The sequence below is a fragment of the Schistocerca piceifrons genome, chromosome 3 (assembly GCF_021461385.2).
Source record: "Schistocerca piceifrons isolate TAMUIC-IGC-003096 chromosome 3, iqSchPice1.1, whole genome shotgun sequence".
Classification (NCBI taxonomy): Eukaryota; Metazoa; Arthropoda; class Insecta; order Orthoptera; family Acrididae; genus Schistocerca; species Schistocerca piceifrons.
The window spans coordinates 736,786,817-736,805,337 of record NC_060140.1 but is presented as its reverse complement, the minus strand read 5'-3'; the positions used below and the strand labels follow the sequence as shown (position 1 = coordinate 736,805,337).

Sequence of the window (18,521 nt, the reverse complement as noted above, 5' to 3'; positions counted from 1 at the left end):
TTGCATAATCAATCAAAGAATCTATCTTCACTATCTTTTCATGATTTACAAAGTCAGATTACAATTTATTGAATTAATTATTATGTAGACCAGCATTAGTGATTCAAACCTTTACTACTGAGCTACAGTCTAGTATCAACCTATTAATGACCCACTACGGAAACCTCTGGTGAGCAAGATGTATGAGACAGGCGAAATACCCTCAGACTTCAAGAAGAATATAATAATTCCAATCCCAAAGAAAGCAGGTGTCGACAGATGTGAAAATTACCGAACTATCAGTTTAATAAGTCACAGCTGCAAAATACTAACGCGAATTCTTTACAAATGAATGGAAAAACTGATAGAAGCCGACCTTGAGGAAGATCAGTTTGGATTATGTAAAAATGTTGGAACACGTGAGGCAATACTGACTCTACGACTTATCTTAGAAGAAAGATTAAGGAAAGGCAAACCTACGTTTCTAGCATTTGTAGACTTAGAGAAAGCTTTTGACAATGTTGATTAGAATACTCTCTTTCAAATTCTAAAGGTGGCAGGGATAAAATATAGGGAGCGAAAGGCTATTTACAATTTGTACTGAAACCAGATGGCAGTTATAAGAGTCGAGGGGTATGAAAGGGAAGCAGTGGTTGGGAAGGGAGTGAGACAGGGTTGTAGCCTCTCCCCGATGCTATTCAATCTGTATATTGAGCAAGCAATAAAGGAAACAAGAGAAAAGTTCAGAGTAGGTATTAAAATCCATGGAGAAGAAATTAAAACTTTGAGGTTCGTCGATGACATTGTAATTCTGTCAGAGACAGCAAGGGACTTGGAAGAGCAGTTGAACGGAATCGACAGTGTCTTGAAAGGAGGGTATAAGATGAACATCAACAAAAGCAAAACGAGGATAATGGAATGTAGTCGAATTAAGTAGGGTGATGCTGAGGGAATTAGATTAGGAAATGAGACACTTAAAGTAGTAAAGGAATTTTGCTATTTGGGGAGCAAAATAACTGATGATGGTCGAAGTAGAGAGGATATAAAATGTAGACTGGCAATGGCAAGGAAAGCGTTTCTGAAGAAGAAAAATTTGTTAACATCGAGTATAGATTTAAATGTCAGGAAGTCGTTTCTGAAAGTATTTGTATGGAGTGTAGCCATGTATGGAAGTGAAACATGGACGATAAATAGTTTGGACAAGAAGAGAATAGAAGCTTTCGAAATGTGGTGCTACAGAAGATTGCTCAAGATTAGATGGGTAGATCACATAACTAATGAGGAGGTATTGAATAGAATTGGGGAGAAGAGGAGCTTGTGGCACAGCTTGACTGGAAGAAGGGATCAGTTGGTAGAACATGTTCTGAGACATCGAGGGATCACCAATTTAGCAGATTCAGAAGGATGTAGGTCGCAGTAGGTACTGGGAGATGAAGAAGCTTGCACAGGATAGAGTAGCATGGAGAGCTGCATCAAACCAGCCTCAGGACTGAAGACCACAACAACAACAACATGGAAACCTGCTTTCAATGTCTTGTCGTTATCTTAATTTTTTTTCTCTCAAAACACCTAGAGAAATTGTTTATTATAAACAAGATACAGAGGAAAAAATTATAATAAATGGTGAGACTGAGACAGGATGTGCAAATTCTAATTTTTTTCTTTTATGTTTCATGAATTCTGTCTCACCTTTGAGGGATGGAAGCATTGTTATTTTGAAATTGAAAAAAAAAAAGATAATTTACTAACAAAGCTGAACATGGATGTATAAAGCAACCTTAAATTATGAACCCATTGTTGAAGACGACATGAAAACATCTCTATTTCAGGTAGAGACATTAGATACAGCAAACTTTCTAATCCAGTTTGTATAATTAATATCATCAGGGCATTTGTCCACCAGAGTTTGATGAAAGTAAATTTGCAATTATTGAATTTAATTGTATGTATATTCATGAGCTATGTGTCACAATATGACCACTCTTTGATGAACTTTTATCTAATGGAGAATGCCCAGTATCATTGCATGCGCCCTGAAGAAAATTGCTAACCACTATTTATTCTCAGCTTAATTCTGTATATACCTCTTTGAATCTCGGTCTTTTATAAAATTTTCAAAATTATGTTGTTAAATATATTTGCTATGGTAAAAACAGGAAAGTGACCAAAATGGCTTCACACAATAACAATGATATTGAAATGAACACTGAACAAAGCGAACTTGATAATATGGATGCAGAAAATTTTCGTGTTTCCGAGCCCAAACCAAAATCGAGCAATGAAATGGAGGTACATATTTTATCTGAAAGTTTTTTGTGTGAAGACTATATTCACATAGACAATCAAACACAAAACTCAGGCTTTGAAACTGATTACGTTTCATGTGAAGCAAATATTCTGATGGACAATGCTTCCATTGACTCTGATTTGCAAACTAATAATCCGCCTATTGATTCGATTATGCTCTTGTTGCAAAACCTTAATGAACTAACTGAACTACAAGACTTTTTCACTGAACAATGAAAGTTACATGAAGATTTTAAGACTAAACAACAATAATTACATAAAACTTTTAAGACTTTTTAAACATAATAACATTAACGACATTAACTGCTAATTTTAATAACTTGTCTCTACAACACCACAGTTTAGCAAGTGATGTATCACAGTTGAAAACAGCTTATCTTGATATTCCGAGAGTCACATTAGGTTTGAAGAGAGAATAAAAATAAATACACGGTACTGTAAAACGATTAGAAAGCAAAGCAAATACTTTCATCTATGAGCAGGTGGTGCAAGTGGAAAAACAATTTAACGATCAGTGCAAAGTCAGTTTTGACGATTTTTCCTAATGGCTGATGGAAAAAGATATTGAGATAAACGATAAACTGAATCCCGAACTGGAACGAATTGCAAGTGAAATGGTCAATGCCACTGAGTCAAATTGTGACAATATCGGTGAATCTGTTAAAACACAACTTGAACAGATTAAGCGAACTTTAAATACATATATATCTAGATCTATACTCTGCAAACCACTGTGAGATGCATAGCAGAAGGTACGTCCCATTGTACTAGTTATTAGGGTTTCTTCCTTTTCCATTCACATATGTAGCACGGGAACTATGGTTGTTTGAATGCCTCCATGTGTGCAGCATTTATTCTAATTTTATCCTCATGATCTCTATGTAATTGATATGTAGGGGGATCTAGTACATCCCCAGAGTAATCATTTAAAGCTGGTTCTTGAAAATTTGTTAGTAGACTGTCAAAGGATAGTTTGTCTGTCTTCAAGAGTCTGATAGTTTAGTTCCTTCAGTATCTTTGTGAGACTCTCCCACAGATTAAACAAAAATGTGACCATTCATGCTGGCCTTCTCTGTACATTCAATATTCCCTGTTAACCCTATCTGGTATGGGTACCACACACTTCAGCGGTATTATAGAAGTGGTCACACGAGTGGTTTTTAAGCAATATCTTCTGTAGATTGATTGCACATCGCCAGTGTCCTACCAATACACCGAAATTTACCATTTGCTTCACCCAAGACTGAACCTATGTGATCATTCCATTTCATTTCCCTACAAAGTGTTGCATACAGATATTTGTATGAGTTCGCCAAATCGAACAGTGACTCCTTGATGTTACAGTCATGAGATAACACGGTTTTTCTTCTCTTGAAGTCCAAAGTCTTACATATCTGAACATTCACAGCAAGTTGCCAGTCTCTACACCACACTGAAATCTTACTGAGATGTGACTGAATATTTGTGCAGCTTCTCTCAGATAGTACTTCATTACAGATAACTGTATCATCAGCAAAATGCCTGATTTTATTATTAATATTGTTTGCAAGGTCATTAAATAAATCAACATTTACTAGAATGGCGTGGCTAGATGAATACGCACATTTCTAGCGTGCAGTCAAAAGTTTAGTTCAAGGTGCAGCACGACTGTACACAAATATGTAATCAAAGTGCTAACCCCACTGTTTTTCCTATGCTGTATGGTGCTGCTATTACTTCTATTGATTTGTTACAAAATACCGGCACCTCTATGTTGCACAATGTCTTGCTTGAAGAGAGCACACTGAAACAGAGATAATACCAGCCTTACGTCACAGAAAAGAGTACTCCATGCTCAACTGCATTCATTAAGTCCTTCAAAAACATGTTACAATCATCCTGGTTGGAGCAGCAAAAGATATGCACCATGACAGGATATATACAAGGAGATGGAGCACTCTACTGCTACTTCAGAAGTATTTACATTAAACACATTACTGGAATGTGCTAATCTCACAAAAAATGTACTGAGAATTTTCAAGGTAAAATTACCATTAGATATTTAGAAAAGTTAATACATGTACAGAAAGACGACTTATATCACTTTATGTCGGTTCCCTTATACAGGAATATGTGAAGGCCAGTAAGAACAATAATAATGGCTATAACAGCGCTCCATTGCCTAGCCAGCTGGGTATGGAGCAGCAAAAAAATGGCCGGTCACATGGCTTCTGGGATCCGCCTGTGACGTCTCAGCCGACGTCATCTGGGTATGACACAAGGCGATCTGATCATCACCTGCCGAATATGAACAGAAAGAATGATAGGAAATACAATAATAACAGCTGGTATCATCCCAATTATCAGGGAAATGACAATGGAAGAAATTATAGAAACAATAATAATGGTTACTCACATGCACAAAATGTAAACCAAAGCCATAGAAATGAAAAATGTAGTTACCCACAGCACAGTCAGGTATCAACTGGTCCACTTAACAATGGCTGTCTCAATCTACGTCATTCTCTGAATAAGAGAGGAGTCACAAATGAAATGCTACCCGGTGTTCGTGTTAAAGGTTCAACAAACTAGATTCGACCTCATCAAGCCCTCCAATGCTGGTGACATCGCAGGTGGGGACAATGTTGGCAGTCATGCGACCATGTTTCTCTGTAATGAAGGTAATGATATTAGAGAACTGTACAATGATCAGCAAACGGATTTGAATAAAGTGCAAGTAATGGTGCGAGCATCTATAAATGCTACTGGGAACAATCCCTACCTCGATTACCTTGGATAATGGTGCCTTTGTGACTGTCACGTCACAAAAATTATTTAGCAAAATTAAGGAAGTAAAGTACCAATATACCTGGTACAAAACTGTCAGATAACAAGAGACTTAAGTTCAAGGCACAGCCTATCAAGAGGCAGACTCAAGTAAAAGTTTTGATGGGAAATGTAGTAATATCATGCCCATTCCTAACTATAAAGAATCTTCTAATCGACTGTCTGATAGGTATAGAGTTTCTAGAGAACAAGGCTGCAACGATAGACTTCTCACAAGATAAACGCTACTTATACATTGAGAGTAAACATGTTGAAGTCAGTTTAATACGAGTTCCATTTCAACCTGATAAATACCGCCAAGGAATAATTTTTGAAGCCTAGGAATCCGCCTATTGACGATATGTCGTCTTGCTATAGTAAGAATTACACAGATAAAACTAATGTGCTTGATGATGTACTTAAATCACCACATCATGATAAGAAGCAACGACAACAATTGAAAGAATTACTAATGACACATTTACATGTATTTGATGAAAAACTTGGAGTAATAAACGCTTGCAGATATCGCATCGTCGTAGCGCCACATAAAACTTTCTATAGAATGTTATACCCATCCCCTGGCCGAAACGTTAGGCTGCAAGTTGCGAGATTAAAAAGCTGTTATCATTATATATTATTGTGTCTCCACACTCTCAGTACTGTAGTCCTTTATTACCTGTAATTAAACCTAATGGAGACATAAGTCTGGTCCTAGATGCATGCGCAACTAATAGAATTATAATATCAGTACATACACACCAAGAAAATTTGGAGGAGCAATTACAAAAGTTTCACAATATGCATTATTTATCTAGTGTCGATCTTAGATCTTCCTGCTGGCAGACCCGTTAGCAGCAGAGTTCGTGAAATACACAGCATTTGTTTAGGCTGGTAGTAGTTATCAGTTTTGTATTTTGCTTTTCAGTGTAAATGTGAGCTCTCATGTATTTATTACATTGCTAGACACTGTGTTCAGACCCGATTTGCTAGACAAGATATGTTATATGTTGATGACATCTTAACTCCTACTGGGACATAGAAAGAACACCTGGATTTATTGCTACAAAAACCGAAGTTTGATAGAGAGAAAATTAAGTCTCGAGGTTGTATTATTTCCTCATCAGGTATAGTACATGATGCTGACAAAATAAGTGCAATCAAGAACTTTCGTATACCATGCACTAAACGACAGTTAAAAAGCGTTCATTGGTTTATGTTCTTTCTTTCATTGTTTTGTGCATTGTCAATTACTGAACAGCCTGTCACTCTTAGGATTACTGAAGAAGGACACATTCTGGTTTTGGTCAGATAGTTGTCAAACAGATTTTGATGCTATTAAAGATACACTTGTGTATTTCGATATCCTTTGTTACCCTTGCATGAGGCCAGATTTTTGTGTTGCTCCTGATGCATCCTTAAGAGTAATTGGAGCTTTTCTGTTTGAGGTGCCAGAGAGAAATGGTGAAGTTGAGATTGAGATGATCGGTTTTTGAAAGTAGGACTTTGTCTAAATTGGACATGGGTACTCAGTTACCAACCTTGAAGCTGTAGCTGTAATTTGGGCTTTTAAGAAATTTAATGATTACATTTATGGTAAACATATTAAAGTGTACTGTGATCAAGATAAACTTAGTTTTCTTTTAATATGTAAGTTATCAACCCTAGAATTGCTAGACGGAAAGCATTTCTTCGAGAAAAAAACTTTGAGTTAATGCATATACGAGGTAAGGATAATGTTGTAGCTAATGCTTCATTGTGCTTGCCACAAGGAGTAACTGAACTTTCTGATATCACTGAACAAATCAATGACTACATAATACTTCTGATGAGCGACACTTGTCACAGACAGTACTGTTTAGATGTATGTAATATCATGGTAACATTGCAGGATTCAGATCCTGGGTGGCATAAGATAAGAACACTTCCATCAAACAATCCATCTGAGATTATTCTGCAACATTACAAGGTTCGCAATGATGTATTGTTTTACTGATGCAGTACTGGGTATCCGTATCTCTAGTATGTATAGAGAATCTCTAGTTTGGCATACTCACTATTTTGCGCTCATTACAGTGGCACTAAGTGCATGAGGAAACTGAATTCATACTGCTGTATTCCAAATATGTGAGATACATTGAACAGATTTTAAAACCTGTATTGTGTATCAGAAGGCTATGCCAACAAACAAATGCTGCAACACTGAACTACACCCAATACTAAAAACACAACCAATGCCTCTAGTATCTGTTGATACAGCTGGGCCAGCACTGACTGCACGAGACGGTGTCAAATTTTTATTAGCTTTGTATGAGCACTTCTCTAAATATGTTAAACTATATGCCTTGACAGCAACAGCAGCATCTTTTATAATACGATGGATTCAGAAACAGTACATACCCATGGCTTGCAAACCTGTTGCATTCCTTACAGATAATACATCAAACTTTATTTGTAGACAGTGGAAAAATTTTCGGAAAGACAATGACATTAAGAATGTTTAGAATGTTTTGACATCCCACTTTCACCTGAAAAGTAATCCCATTGGAAGCATTTTAGGTAATTTAATCGATTTGTAAGAACATGTGCAAATACACAACACACACTTGGTCTAGCTCACATAGCCTTTCGAGAAAATAGTAAATAACTTGCCAATTTACACCACACCACACCCTACACACCTGCTGAATTACTGAGCAACAAACAAGGAGCAAATGAAGGGGTAAATCCCTTACCACATCTGTAGAAAGAAGAAATTACTCTACAAAAGAAGATAAAAGGCGCAATAATCACGCTGACAGAACACCACATAATTCGAAAGAAAATACAAGAAAAAAGTTAGGACGAGTTCAAACATATACCCTTGGAGAAACAGTTTTGCTATAATCACAGCCAAAATCTTCTGTACTGCATAATCGCAACAGTAAATGGAAGTTGCTTTACACTGATTTGTACAAAATCATTAGCATACCTAGTCTTGCCAGTTATCTTTTGGTTTTTCGAAGATCAGATAAAATTACAGGCATATATCTCCACCAGAATTTGAAGAGATGTTTATATGGTTCGCCAGCAAGTTTTCAATCTGAGAATCATCATAAAAATATATTTCTTTAATGGCGGTAGATTATGAGATATTATGATGGATTCAGGCTTCTGTATTATGTTGGCATACTGAATCTACTCGATTTAAATATTATTACCAGTGTACTGGGAGATGAAGCAGCTTGCACAGGGTAGAGTAGCATGGAGAGCTGCGTCAAACCAGACTCAGGACTGAAGAACACAACAACAACAACAACCACATGAAGGCTAAAGAATAATCTGCTGTCTAAACATCCGTTCTGTGTTTCCATAATTTTGTTTAACATGAAAAGACATTCTGAGATAGCGATCCCATTTTAACTGTTTGTTTGCGTTATAAAGATTCTAGCAGTGTCTAGAAGCCAGATTTATTGTTTCCATGATACAAATGTATAATTAATATGGACACTCCAAACAAGCAATTTCTTTAAATAATAGTTGATTACTGTGCTCAATGAGCAAGTAAACGAGGCAAGAAGTATACTGTCTTTAGCAAATACTATAATTTAATGTTGAAGATGAATACGAATTTAACTGTACATACTGATTTATGACTAAACTGCTGTATGCTTATGAACACATATGACATGAGCTTTTACAACGAGCACTGAAGAGATTTTACAATGTAATCTTTTTTACATTAAAGCAGTATTTTAAATGTGTATGTTTTGTTTTTGCATTGTTTCTTGCATGAAGCTCCAAAGCCCGTTTAAGATATTATTCTGACACCTTTGTGTAGTATAATAAACTAGTAGTATCTAGTGGACGAAAATTTTGGTGAAGTCAGTTGCATGTACACTGTCCAGTGATGCACCATGTTTGAGCTTTTCTTTGCTTTGACTTAGCCCACAGGTGAATTAAACATGTTTTTGGTTTTTCTTGCTCTACCGTTACAGATGTTTGCTATGTGATGCTTTATGTCTGAATTTGGAATAGTGTAGCGCCGGTATCAAAATCTGTTCTCAGAAAACCAGATAGGTCTAACTATTATTTACGCGCCTTTACCTGGTGTAATGAGATACAATTTAAATACTTCTGTAAATAACTAGGATAGACTCATAAATGCAAATGAAATCTCTTAATGTTTCTACCTAGACCATACAGATCGAGTAAATTCGCTTCCAGCGAAGATCAGGAGGGACAATCGCTTGAACTGCTATTGTGCCAAGTAAAAACTATGGCAAGCTGGAAAGTGAAAGTACTATAAGGGAAGTAGAATGAAAACTTTGGGAAACCATTGTGCATGTATGTGTGCCTACCTTGACATGTTCATGAAAGTAAAGATTTGAACCTAGACAGGATTGAGTGTTTGGTGCATGTAGCCATATATATTAAGCAGAAACTCAAGGAAAGAACAAACGTTTTGCTGACTTCATTGTTGATTGCAGCGCATGCAGCCTCGTTGCAGAATTGCAAATAGCGTGAAGCATCAATGGAAGTAAAGAGAATAAATAAGATTGGAGCTAACACAGCGTGACAATTATTGAACTATGTGAAAAAACCGTAAATTAGTTGCAAACTAGGCCTTGAACACACTATTCAACTGTAAACGTCACTACAGATATTCGAACTTACGTTAAGACACCTTCGATATGCCTGCCGTCATTAGCCATGGTGTGGCGCAGACAAATAGCGAAATTTTGCATGACCCGCTGAAGTGTCGGAACATCAATGCTGTCAGTGACCTTCTGAATGGTTGTTTTCAGCTCAACAATGGCTTTGGTTGTAGCTGTACACCTTGTCTTTAATATAGCCCCACAAAAGGAATCGCAGGTGTTTAGGTCTGGCGAATGTGGCAGCCAATCAAGACCCATGCCAGTGGCCTCTGGGTACCCCAAAGCCATAATGCGGTCCCCAAAGTGCTGCTCCAGGACATCAGACACTCTCCTGCTTCGATGGGGTCGAGCTCTGTCTTGTATGAACCACGTCTTTTCGAAGTCAGAGTCACTTTGGATAATGGTGATGAAACCATCTTCCAAAACCTTCATGTAGCTTTTGATAGTCACCATGCCTTCAAGAAATATCGCACAAATTATTCTGTGACTGGACATTGTACACCACATAGTCACCCATTGAGGGTGAAGAGACTTCTCGATCGCGAAATGTGGATTCTTAGTCACCATATGCGACAATTTTGCTTATTGACAGACCTATCCAAATGAAAGTAGGCTTCGTTGCTGAAGCATATAATACTAATTCCCATCATGCCCTGCAGCCAACCGTGCAGTTTGAATGTCCCAACGCAAACCGTTCAAAAGTTATGACAATTTTATTTCATATAGTTCAGTAACTGTCATCCTATACATAGTATGTTGCTATGAACATTTATCGTGAATTAAGATGATAAAGACTACGTTATCTTGTACAGCAACTGCAGAACTTGGGTTATATTGTAACGAAAACAAAGCCTATGTCGCTAGGATCTAGAAAATAATTACAAAAACCATTTTAACATTGTGTCTCTAAACTTGATGTCGAGAACGACAATTCTGTAATTTTATGTCTAATTTTTTTTTCAGCACAACCATCATGGATTCTGCTGAGATATCACTGAGTCTATTGTGTAACTGTTCCGTGATTTCTGAACCTGTTGAGCACCTGAAGCCTGCCTGAATGACATCGTGGTAATCCTACTACAACGTCATGTGTCAGTCTGGATAGACAACTTCTTGCTTGGGACCTATTTTCTGGGCTGGTATTACTCACCATCCTGCCTCATCGCTCGTCACACGTGGTCTCTATGCTGACAATGGTTGTACGTGAAGCACATATATACTGTGGTATGGAGTGAGCGAAAAAATCTAAAACTGCAACCCTTATTCTTTATACAGGGTGAAGCGAAATTTGCGCACTCAGGCTTTGCAGCGCGACTTCTCATATGTCAGCGATAAAGAAGTGTCTCACAAAATTTCGTCCAGCGAATACATGCAGCAGAAAAAGGACGTTAAAGAGTGGCAATCTGGTGACACTGTAACTACATGTATGGTAACTACCTCTGTCTGCACAAATCAGTTGTGTTGTACAGTTGGTGCAGTGGATAGAGTTTTGGGTTAGCATGCAGGAGGTCGATGGTTCGATCTTGGATTGGGGCGCACTTTTTTTTATTTGCTAATATAATTCTGACATTTCATACTGTAATATACACCGTTTTTTAGATCACATGTATCCTAAATTTCCAACATTTTGTAACGCTGAGCATAACAAACACATGGTTAGCAAATAGGAAAGAGACAGTTGAAACAAATGACCTGTTTTAACTACAAAAAAGAATATCAGTTTGCAGGTGCTAAAGATGATAGCATAGTACAATAACACAACATCTACTTGTCATTTATATTACATGTAATATGAGCGCTCAGAAGTCGCACATTAGCAATCAGTGACAAAAATAATGTCCATATTAATGACCACATGACCTTCAAAACAGAATACGTTGTCCTCAGAACAACAGATGCTCATAACGAGCTCTCTGCATGTCCAAACATTGCACAACCCGCTGGATCATACAGCTCTGGACCCCTTGCAGCAAAGCTGAATCTACAGTCACAAGAGCAGCATGAACATGCACTACCAATTCTTCCACTTTCTTCAGTGGAGTAGAGTACACGTGCTCCTTCAGGTGTCCCTACAGGAAGAAATCCAGGGGATATAGGTCAGGTGAATGCGGAGGCCACACAACTGGACCTCCACGTCTGAGCCATTTCCGTGGAAATGTTCTATCCAAATACTGTCGCACATTAATTCCAGAGTGTGGAGGTGCACCATCACGTTGAAACTATATCCTCTGGGGAAAATGTAGTGGAACATCTTCCAGCACATCAAGCAGATAGTTTGAGAGGAATGCATGATACCTTCGCATAGTCAACTGGTCAGGCAACATGCAGCGGCCCAAACACCAGTCACCCAATGTTCCAGTCCTGACGTTGATACCAAAGTGAACTTGATATCCATGGTTGCGGGTGATGTGCGGGTTAACCTCACACCAGTGGTGAGCATTGTGCACATTGAAGACATTCTCACGAGTGAATGCTGCTTCATCCGACCGACGGTGTTCACGAAGTCATCATTGGCTTCCTGTTGTTATTGGAACCATTCACAGAATTGCATCCACTGATGGCGATCTGCAGGATGCAGGTGTTGTGGGAAAGCATAATGATAGGGGTGCAGTCCATGCTCATGCAGCACGTTAACGACAGTGCGTCGCGAGACACACAGTTGCCCTGCTACGCTAAGTGTACTTCGCTGAGGTTCTTAGTGTATGACCTCCAGAATAGCTTCCTCAGTAGCTGAAGTATGGCCAGTCCGTGGATGACCTTTGCTGGTACCAGGGGTGCAACTCCAGATGACAAAACACATTTTTATCTGGATTGCGTCGACGAGGATATTCATAAATGGCAATACCTGCCCAGTTATCAGATGCACCAAGGACAAGGAGCATATCCACATATTCATCGTTTGTACATGCCATATGTCTGCCACACTGGTTGAGAGGTTTACAATGAGAAAAATAGATATGTGTACACATGTTCATTGGAGTCTGTCACGAGTGTGTTACTCCGCTCGCAACTGGTCCCTGTCTGGTGGACAGCGCATACAGTATAAACACGCCATCAGTCCTGCGCGCTGTTCCACCTAACATGCATTACCCCTCTGACAGATACTGTTCTGCATGATTCATCCCGACACCGCTAATTGGAAATGTTCGGTTTCGAATTACACTGTGTCCCTAAAGGTACTAGATGCGAAGTTTTCACAGTCTGATCGATAGAGTAATAATAATTATTATTATTATGCATTGAGATACGTACTAAACAGCATGCGGTTACCAGGCTCAATGTTGGAAGGCATAATTAGTGGGACCATGGAGACAACACATACAAACAGTAACCGAGTTTGGACATTATTTGAAAAGAATGTTGTTAGTCCTACTAGTAATGTAAAGTCCTAACGAAATGTAATGGACCTGAACGAAACAGGAATAATAGTTGGTACTAATCTATGGGATCACTGGAGGAGGATACAAAGAAAACAGGTTTCACATCTTGTAGATGAAGTGGTGCAAATAAATTCAAGTCCATGACATGGAAATGGCTTCTTTCAAAGCTGACCAGTCTTCCATTTCTACAATGGTAGTATGTAAGTAGAGATGTTTTCTAGAGGACTCGTTGCAATCACTGTTGACAATTAAGATGCCAGATACCATACCACCTAGACTATATTTAGCAAATGAAAAGCATATGCCTCATCCCAGGATCGAACCATCGACCTCCTGTATGCTAACCCAAAACCTCTATCCATTGCACCAACTGTATAGCACAACTGATATGTGCTGACAGAGGTAGTTACCATGGATGTGGTTATAGTGATGCCAGATTGCCACTCTTTAACGTCCTTTTTCTGCCGAATGTACTCGCCGCACATTTTTTTTGTCACCGACTTGTGAGGAGTCTCGCTGCAAAGCCCGAGTTCACAAATTTTGCTTCACCCTGTATAAACCCTTATTTTGTTACTAGTGAAACGACTATTTGCCAATGGCCTTGCTGCAATGGTAACACCGGTTCCCATCAGATCACCGAAGTTAAGCGCTGTCGGGCTGGGCTAGCACTTGGATGGGTGACCATCTGGTCTGCCGAGCGCTGTTGGCAAGCAGGATGCACTCAGCCCTTGTGAGGTAAACTGAGGGGCTACTTGATTGAAAAGTAGCGGCTCCGGTCTCGGTAGCTGATATACGGCCGAGAGAGCGGGGTGCTGACCACATTCCCCTCCATATCCGCATCCAGTGACGCCTGTGGGCTTAGGATGACACGGCGGCCGGTCTGTACCTTTGAGCCTTCATGGCCTGTTCAGGAGGAGCTTAGTTTTTTTTAGAAGTGACTATTTATTGAGAATGATGTACAGAAAACGAAAAATACAATGCAGCTCTAAAGTGAGCAAAAGACAATACCTACATCTATATCTATACTCTGCAAACCACCTTGAGTTGCATGGCAGAGGATACATCTCACTGCTTCAGTTATTAGGGTTTCTTCCCAATTCATTCACGTATGGTGCATTGGAAGAATCATTATCTGAATGCCTCTGTGTATAAGGTAATTATTCAAATCTTATTATCAGGATCCCTAAGTTAGTAATACATAGGGATTGTAGTATATTCCTAGAATCATCCGGTTCTTATAAATGAAAGTCAGACTACCATTTTCAACTTTAAGTTTACAAACATGTAAAACGAAATTCTATACAATGTTTGTGAAGTAGATTAGTGAATTGTTAGTATGAATATGTGTTGGTTGGAAATGAGTAGCTTTATTACAGACAGTTAACTGCGACCATCTCACTATATGTCGACTGGTGTTGCAAAGTTAGGTAATAAACTATGGCAACACCATTCAAGGGGGCTGTGTAATACCTCTTTTACAAAAATTAACCACACTATCGATAATTCCATAGATGAAATAACGCCCTCTTGTGATTTTTGAAACAATTGACATTAATTTCTTTAGAGGGGGATTTTGTCTTTTTCTCACTTACTCAGTCTCTCTCTCATCTTCTGTCTCTTCATAGATACACAGTGTAATAATGAAGTACAATAATTTCAACTACTTGTACATTTATGACTGTATATGTTAAAACAGAATACTAATGTTTACTAAGATTTTTGTTTTCATTGTCCTAATGCATTTTTATTTGTTTCAGAATTTGTAAGACAACAACTTGGAATTCTTGATATAGTGTCACGATTGATGGGCCACCATTACAGCTGCATATAAGCAAATTTGCATAATCATCTTCGTTTAATGATTTACAAAGTCCGATTACGGTTTATTGAATGCATTTTTATGCATACCAGCATTGGTGTTTCAAACCTTTATTCCTGATAAACGGTCTAGTATCACCCTGTTGATGATTGAACATGGAAACCAGCTATGCTAATCATTTTATTTTCTCTCTTTTAAAATCCTGCCTTCATGATAAATTTTTCTCTCTTGTAAAACATATTTAAGAATCTTTTATTGTAAACCAGATACAGAGGAAAAATATTATTATAATATGTGAACACTGGCTAACTCAGCCAGAAATAGAATACCATGGGCGCATTGAACATCTGTAATTGGTGAATCAATGGTGCAGAGTTATTTCTATCCATGGTGGTGTGTCTGTGTTTGTAAATAGTAAGCTCAGTGCCAACAACAGTGATGCAGATAATTTCTGTGTGGAGTTGGCTCTAGAATTGGTTGCCCTGGGGCTGCCAGATGCTAATTTAATTGTTGTTTCTGTGTATTATTCCCCAAATGGTAATTCTGAAAACTTCGTCAGCAAACTGGAAAGTTGCCCGTGTCATCTAGCGTGACTAGGAGCAAAAATTTCCACATGTGGAGACTTCAACATCCATATCGGGAAGGTAATGACAAAGTGAAAGATTTTATCAACTTAGTAAGCAGCTATGGACTATTGTAGCACGTTATCTACCAAAAAAAACGAGATGTCTGTCTAGATAGATGTCTAAAAAATAAATAGTTGGGACTACAAAGTAAGTGTGTTTGAGCTTATACGATGCAGTAATCATGAAAGTATGGACAAACTCATTAAGTACACAACAAAGTCCCAGCTGACATTCAAATTATGTCTTGAGAATTAGGGTTATTATAAAGAAAAATTTAAATAATTTTAAAACTACCTCGTCTTCTACAGATTGACATCATATGTCTGAAGAATTGACACCAAATGATACATTAAGTTCCATGGTTTCAGACTCTTAAAGCCAAATTCGATGAAAATTTTCCACTAAAACCCAAGAGAGATCCGACTGCCTGAATGTTTTCGTCCAATGTATTTTCAGTTTCCTTGTTCACACAAAGACAAATCCTGAGCCCTACAAAAAGAGAAATTAAGTTCATCAACACAGCACTCATTAAAAATACAGTATGGACAGGCCAAGATGTTGGTTGACTACGATACAGAACAGATTCCCAATCATGAATTAACTAAGATACAGAACAGGTTCCCAATGGTGGCAGTTAAATTATTTAATGGTCTACCAAAGGATATTCAGTTATTGCCAATCGAACGATTCAGAATTAAAATTTTATGTATACTAAAAGAGCAACCTTTGCACAGTATTGAAGGATACTTCTCTAGTGACATATCAGTGTCTACCTGAGCTGCAGCTCAGAGCCAATGAAAACAGCAGCATCTCTGTGGTTTTACTACACTGTGTTCTAATATCGATTGTCTTATAATTGTAAAGTATGTTGTAGTCTAGTTTTTACACTTCATGTTTTATAGTATCCAACTTAGTATTATAGTTTAAATTGCAATACTGAAACCATTTTATTGTTGTAATGTTATTGCAAACTTGATGCTATCTATCCACTTATGGCTCGTGAATGTCATAGAATTGGTAAAAAAGATAATGTCTTTTTGGGTCCAACCCAGAACATATTTTCGAAATTACTTAAAAGTCTTAACAGTTATCTGAAACACTGGACTTTATTTATTCGGTTGTATTTCCCACCAGACATAGTTTTCTTTTAGAAATTTTGTTTGTTGTAATTACACCATTAAATTCAGAAGAAAGTTCTGAATTAACTATAACATTTAGCAGATGTTTAACAGTAGATACTGAAATTCTACCTCTTTCAATAGACCAAATGATCTCCATAATTGAAGAAAAATCTTTCTTCAGTAGGTTCCGGTGTTTTTTCTGCATGCACATCAGAAAATTCTCGAGTGTACTGCGAGCAATAGGCACATTCATTGTTACTGCCCTTACAATTTTTTTTTAAAAAAAAGAATGTGTTCCGGTTGCAGGTTAACATTAAACACACACTTTATTTCCTCATAGCTAAATGATGAGAGAAAAAACGAACAGAGAAAAAAACTGTCCAAAACGTTTACGTAGGCTAATTAATTCAGACATGAAACCAGCATAAACGCACTGCTCATGTAGTATTGCCAAATGAAAACTTATAGCCTGCCGATGGACGCCAGCGCTTGCGCCAAGGTCGGCTGAGAGAGTGTTTAAAAACGCGGTGTCGAACATATAGGTCTAAAATTAATAATATTCTCCAACGACGTTTTTGCATTCGCGGACTGTTCCAAAACGCCTGGACCGTTCGGGCTAATCTCAGACTTACGGTAAGGCTATGCAGATACTGTTACATTCTTGAAATGCGACACAAAGCTAATAAATAGTGACGTCGATATTGTAACTTGTGTAGAATCCAATTATCCTGTCAAAATTTAATTTTCGTAGAAAAGTAAAATATTCGAGTAAATAACTATTACTGGAGATACGTTTACTATATTTCGATATCTATAGTCATATGTATCTGTCTGTTTTTCATTTTCAAATTTTTTTTCGTTTCAGGTTCTGTGTTGAATCTCGCAAAGCAATCGAACATTATTTTTCCTCAATAGTAGCTGTCCGAGCGCAGCAGCAGAAGATAAGAAAGAAGCTCCCAGAAATCTTTACGGGGCCAGAACCTGATTCACATTTTTTTCTACGAATGCTTAAAAAATCCAACTATAACTTCTATTATTTATTTCATTTGATAAGCGCAAATGGGATACCTGATTACGTGCATTCTTAATTACAATGTCTTAAGTTTTGCGCACCATAATAACCATTATATAACGTTAAAATTTATGTAGTTCGTAAATAGGAGTCTAGTATAGAGATACAGTTCAAGATGATTGCACAAATTTAATAGCAAACAGTTTGTTAGCATACAAAGGTATCAAAGTGCAGCGCTGATCAGGCTGACGCAGTACCACTGTATCGAGAGTCGTATGTTAGTTTCGTGGAGTATGTGACTTTCACAATGTGCGAGTGTGTGTGACAGTCTGACAGGGGTATTGTTTCAAAATTTAAGTCATTAAAGCTTCCTCTTAAAAACGCGGTGTACAGTGGAATTGTTTTTTTGGAAAATTGCAGAATTTGTTTACTTATCAAATAACGAAAAAGGATAGTTAAACTTCATGGTGCATTTTTGAGAACTTCTGCTTTGGATAATTTATCACTTTGACATATGCAATGGAAGTGAAAGAACTGTTTCGTGAGAGCAGGTGGATATATGTGTGGCCAGGATAATATTGGAGAAATGTTAACTGGCATTGGCGCTGGCTTAACACCTGTTTCATTTCTTCTAGATATCCCTCAGGTTTGTCAGCGTTACTTCTGTCCGTCTATTCGCCGTTTGGATTGCTGCTGGCAGTGCTCAGATTTTTGTTTGGACTACAGCTAATCCTTACGAGTAGACTGCTGCCACAGCTGTCTATCGCTAAAAGGTGATTAATAAATATATTATATAATTCAACTGATGAAGAGGTTGGGGGGTGGCACATTTAGA

The 18,521-nt window shown here is 37.8% G+C and overlaps 2 protein-coding genes and 1 pseudogene across 2 annotated transcripts in view; all 3 read left to right on the top strand.

Annotated features, from left to right (window-relative positions):
- Positions 1-2,148: 2,148 nt before the first annotated feature.
- On the top strand, positions 2,149-4,857 carry LOC124789026 (GATA zinc finger domain-containing protein 14-like). The gene is made up of 2 exons (XM_047256312.1): positions 2,149-2,268; positions 4,393-4,857. Exons 1-2 carry the CDS (start codon positions 2,149-2,151, stop codon positions 4,855-4,857), a joined length of 585 nt encoding a protein of 194 aa, XP_047112268.1.
- Positions 4,858-13,699: 8,842 nt separating this feature from the next.
- On the top strand, positions 13,700-13,817 carry LOC124790667 (annotated as a pseudogene).
- Positions 13,818-17,879: 4,062 nt separating this feature from the next.
- Positions 17,880-18,521, top strand: part of LOC124789671 (lipid droplet-regulating VLDL assembly factor AUP1-like) — a 104,953-nt gene continuing 104,311 nt past the window's right edge. The window contains exons 1-2 of the mRNA XM_047257106.1: positions 17,880-18,237; positions 18,322-18,459. Coding sequence (XP_047113062.1) covers positions 18,206-18,237; positions 18,322-18,459 — 170 coding nt within the window. The 5' untranslated portion in view covers positions 17,880-18,205. The remainder of the gene's footprint in view (positions 18,238-18,321; positions 18,460-18,521) is intronic.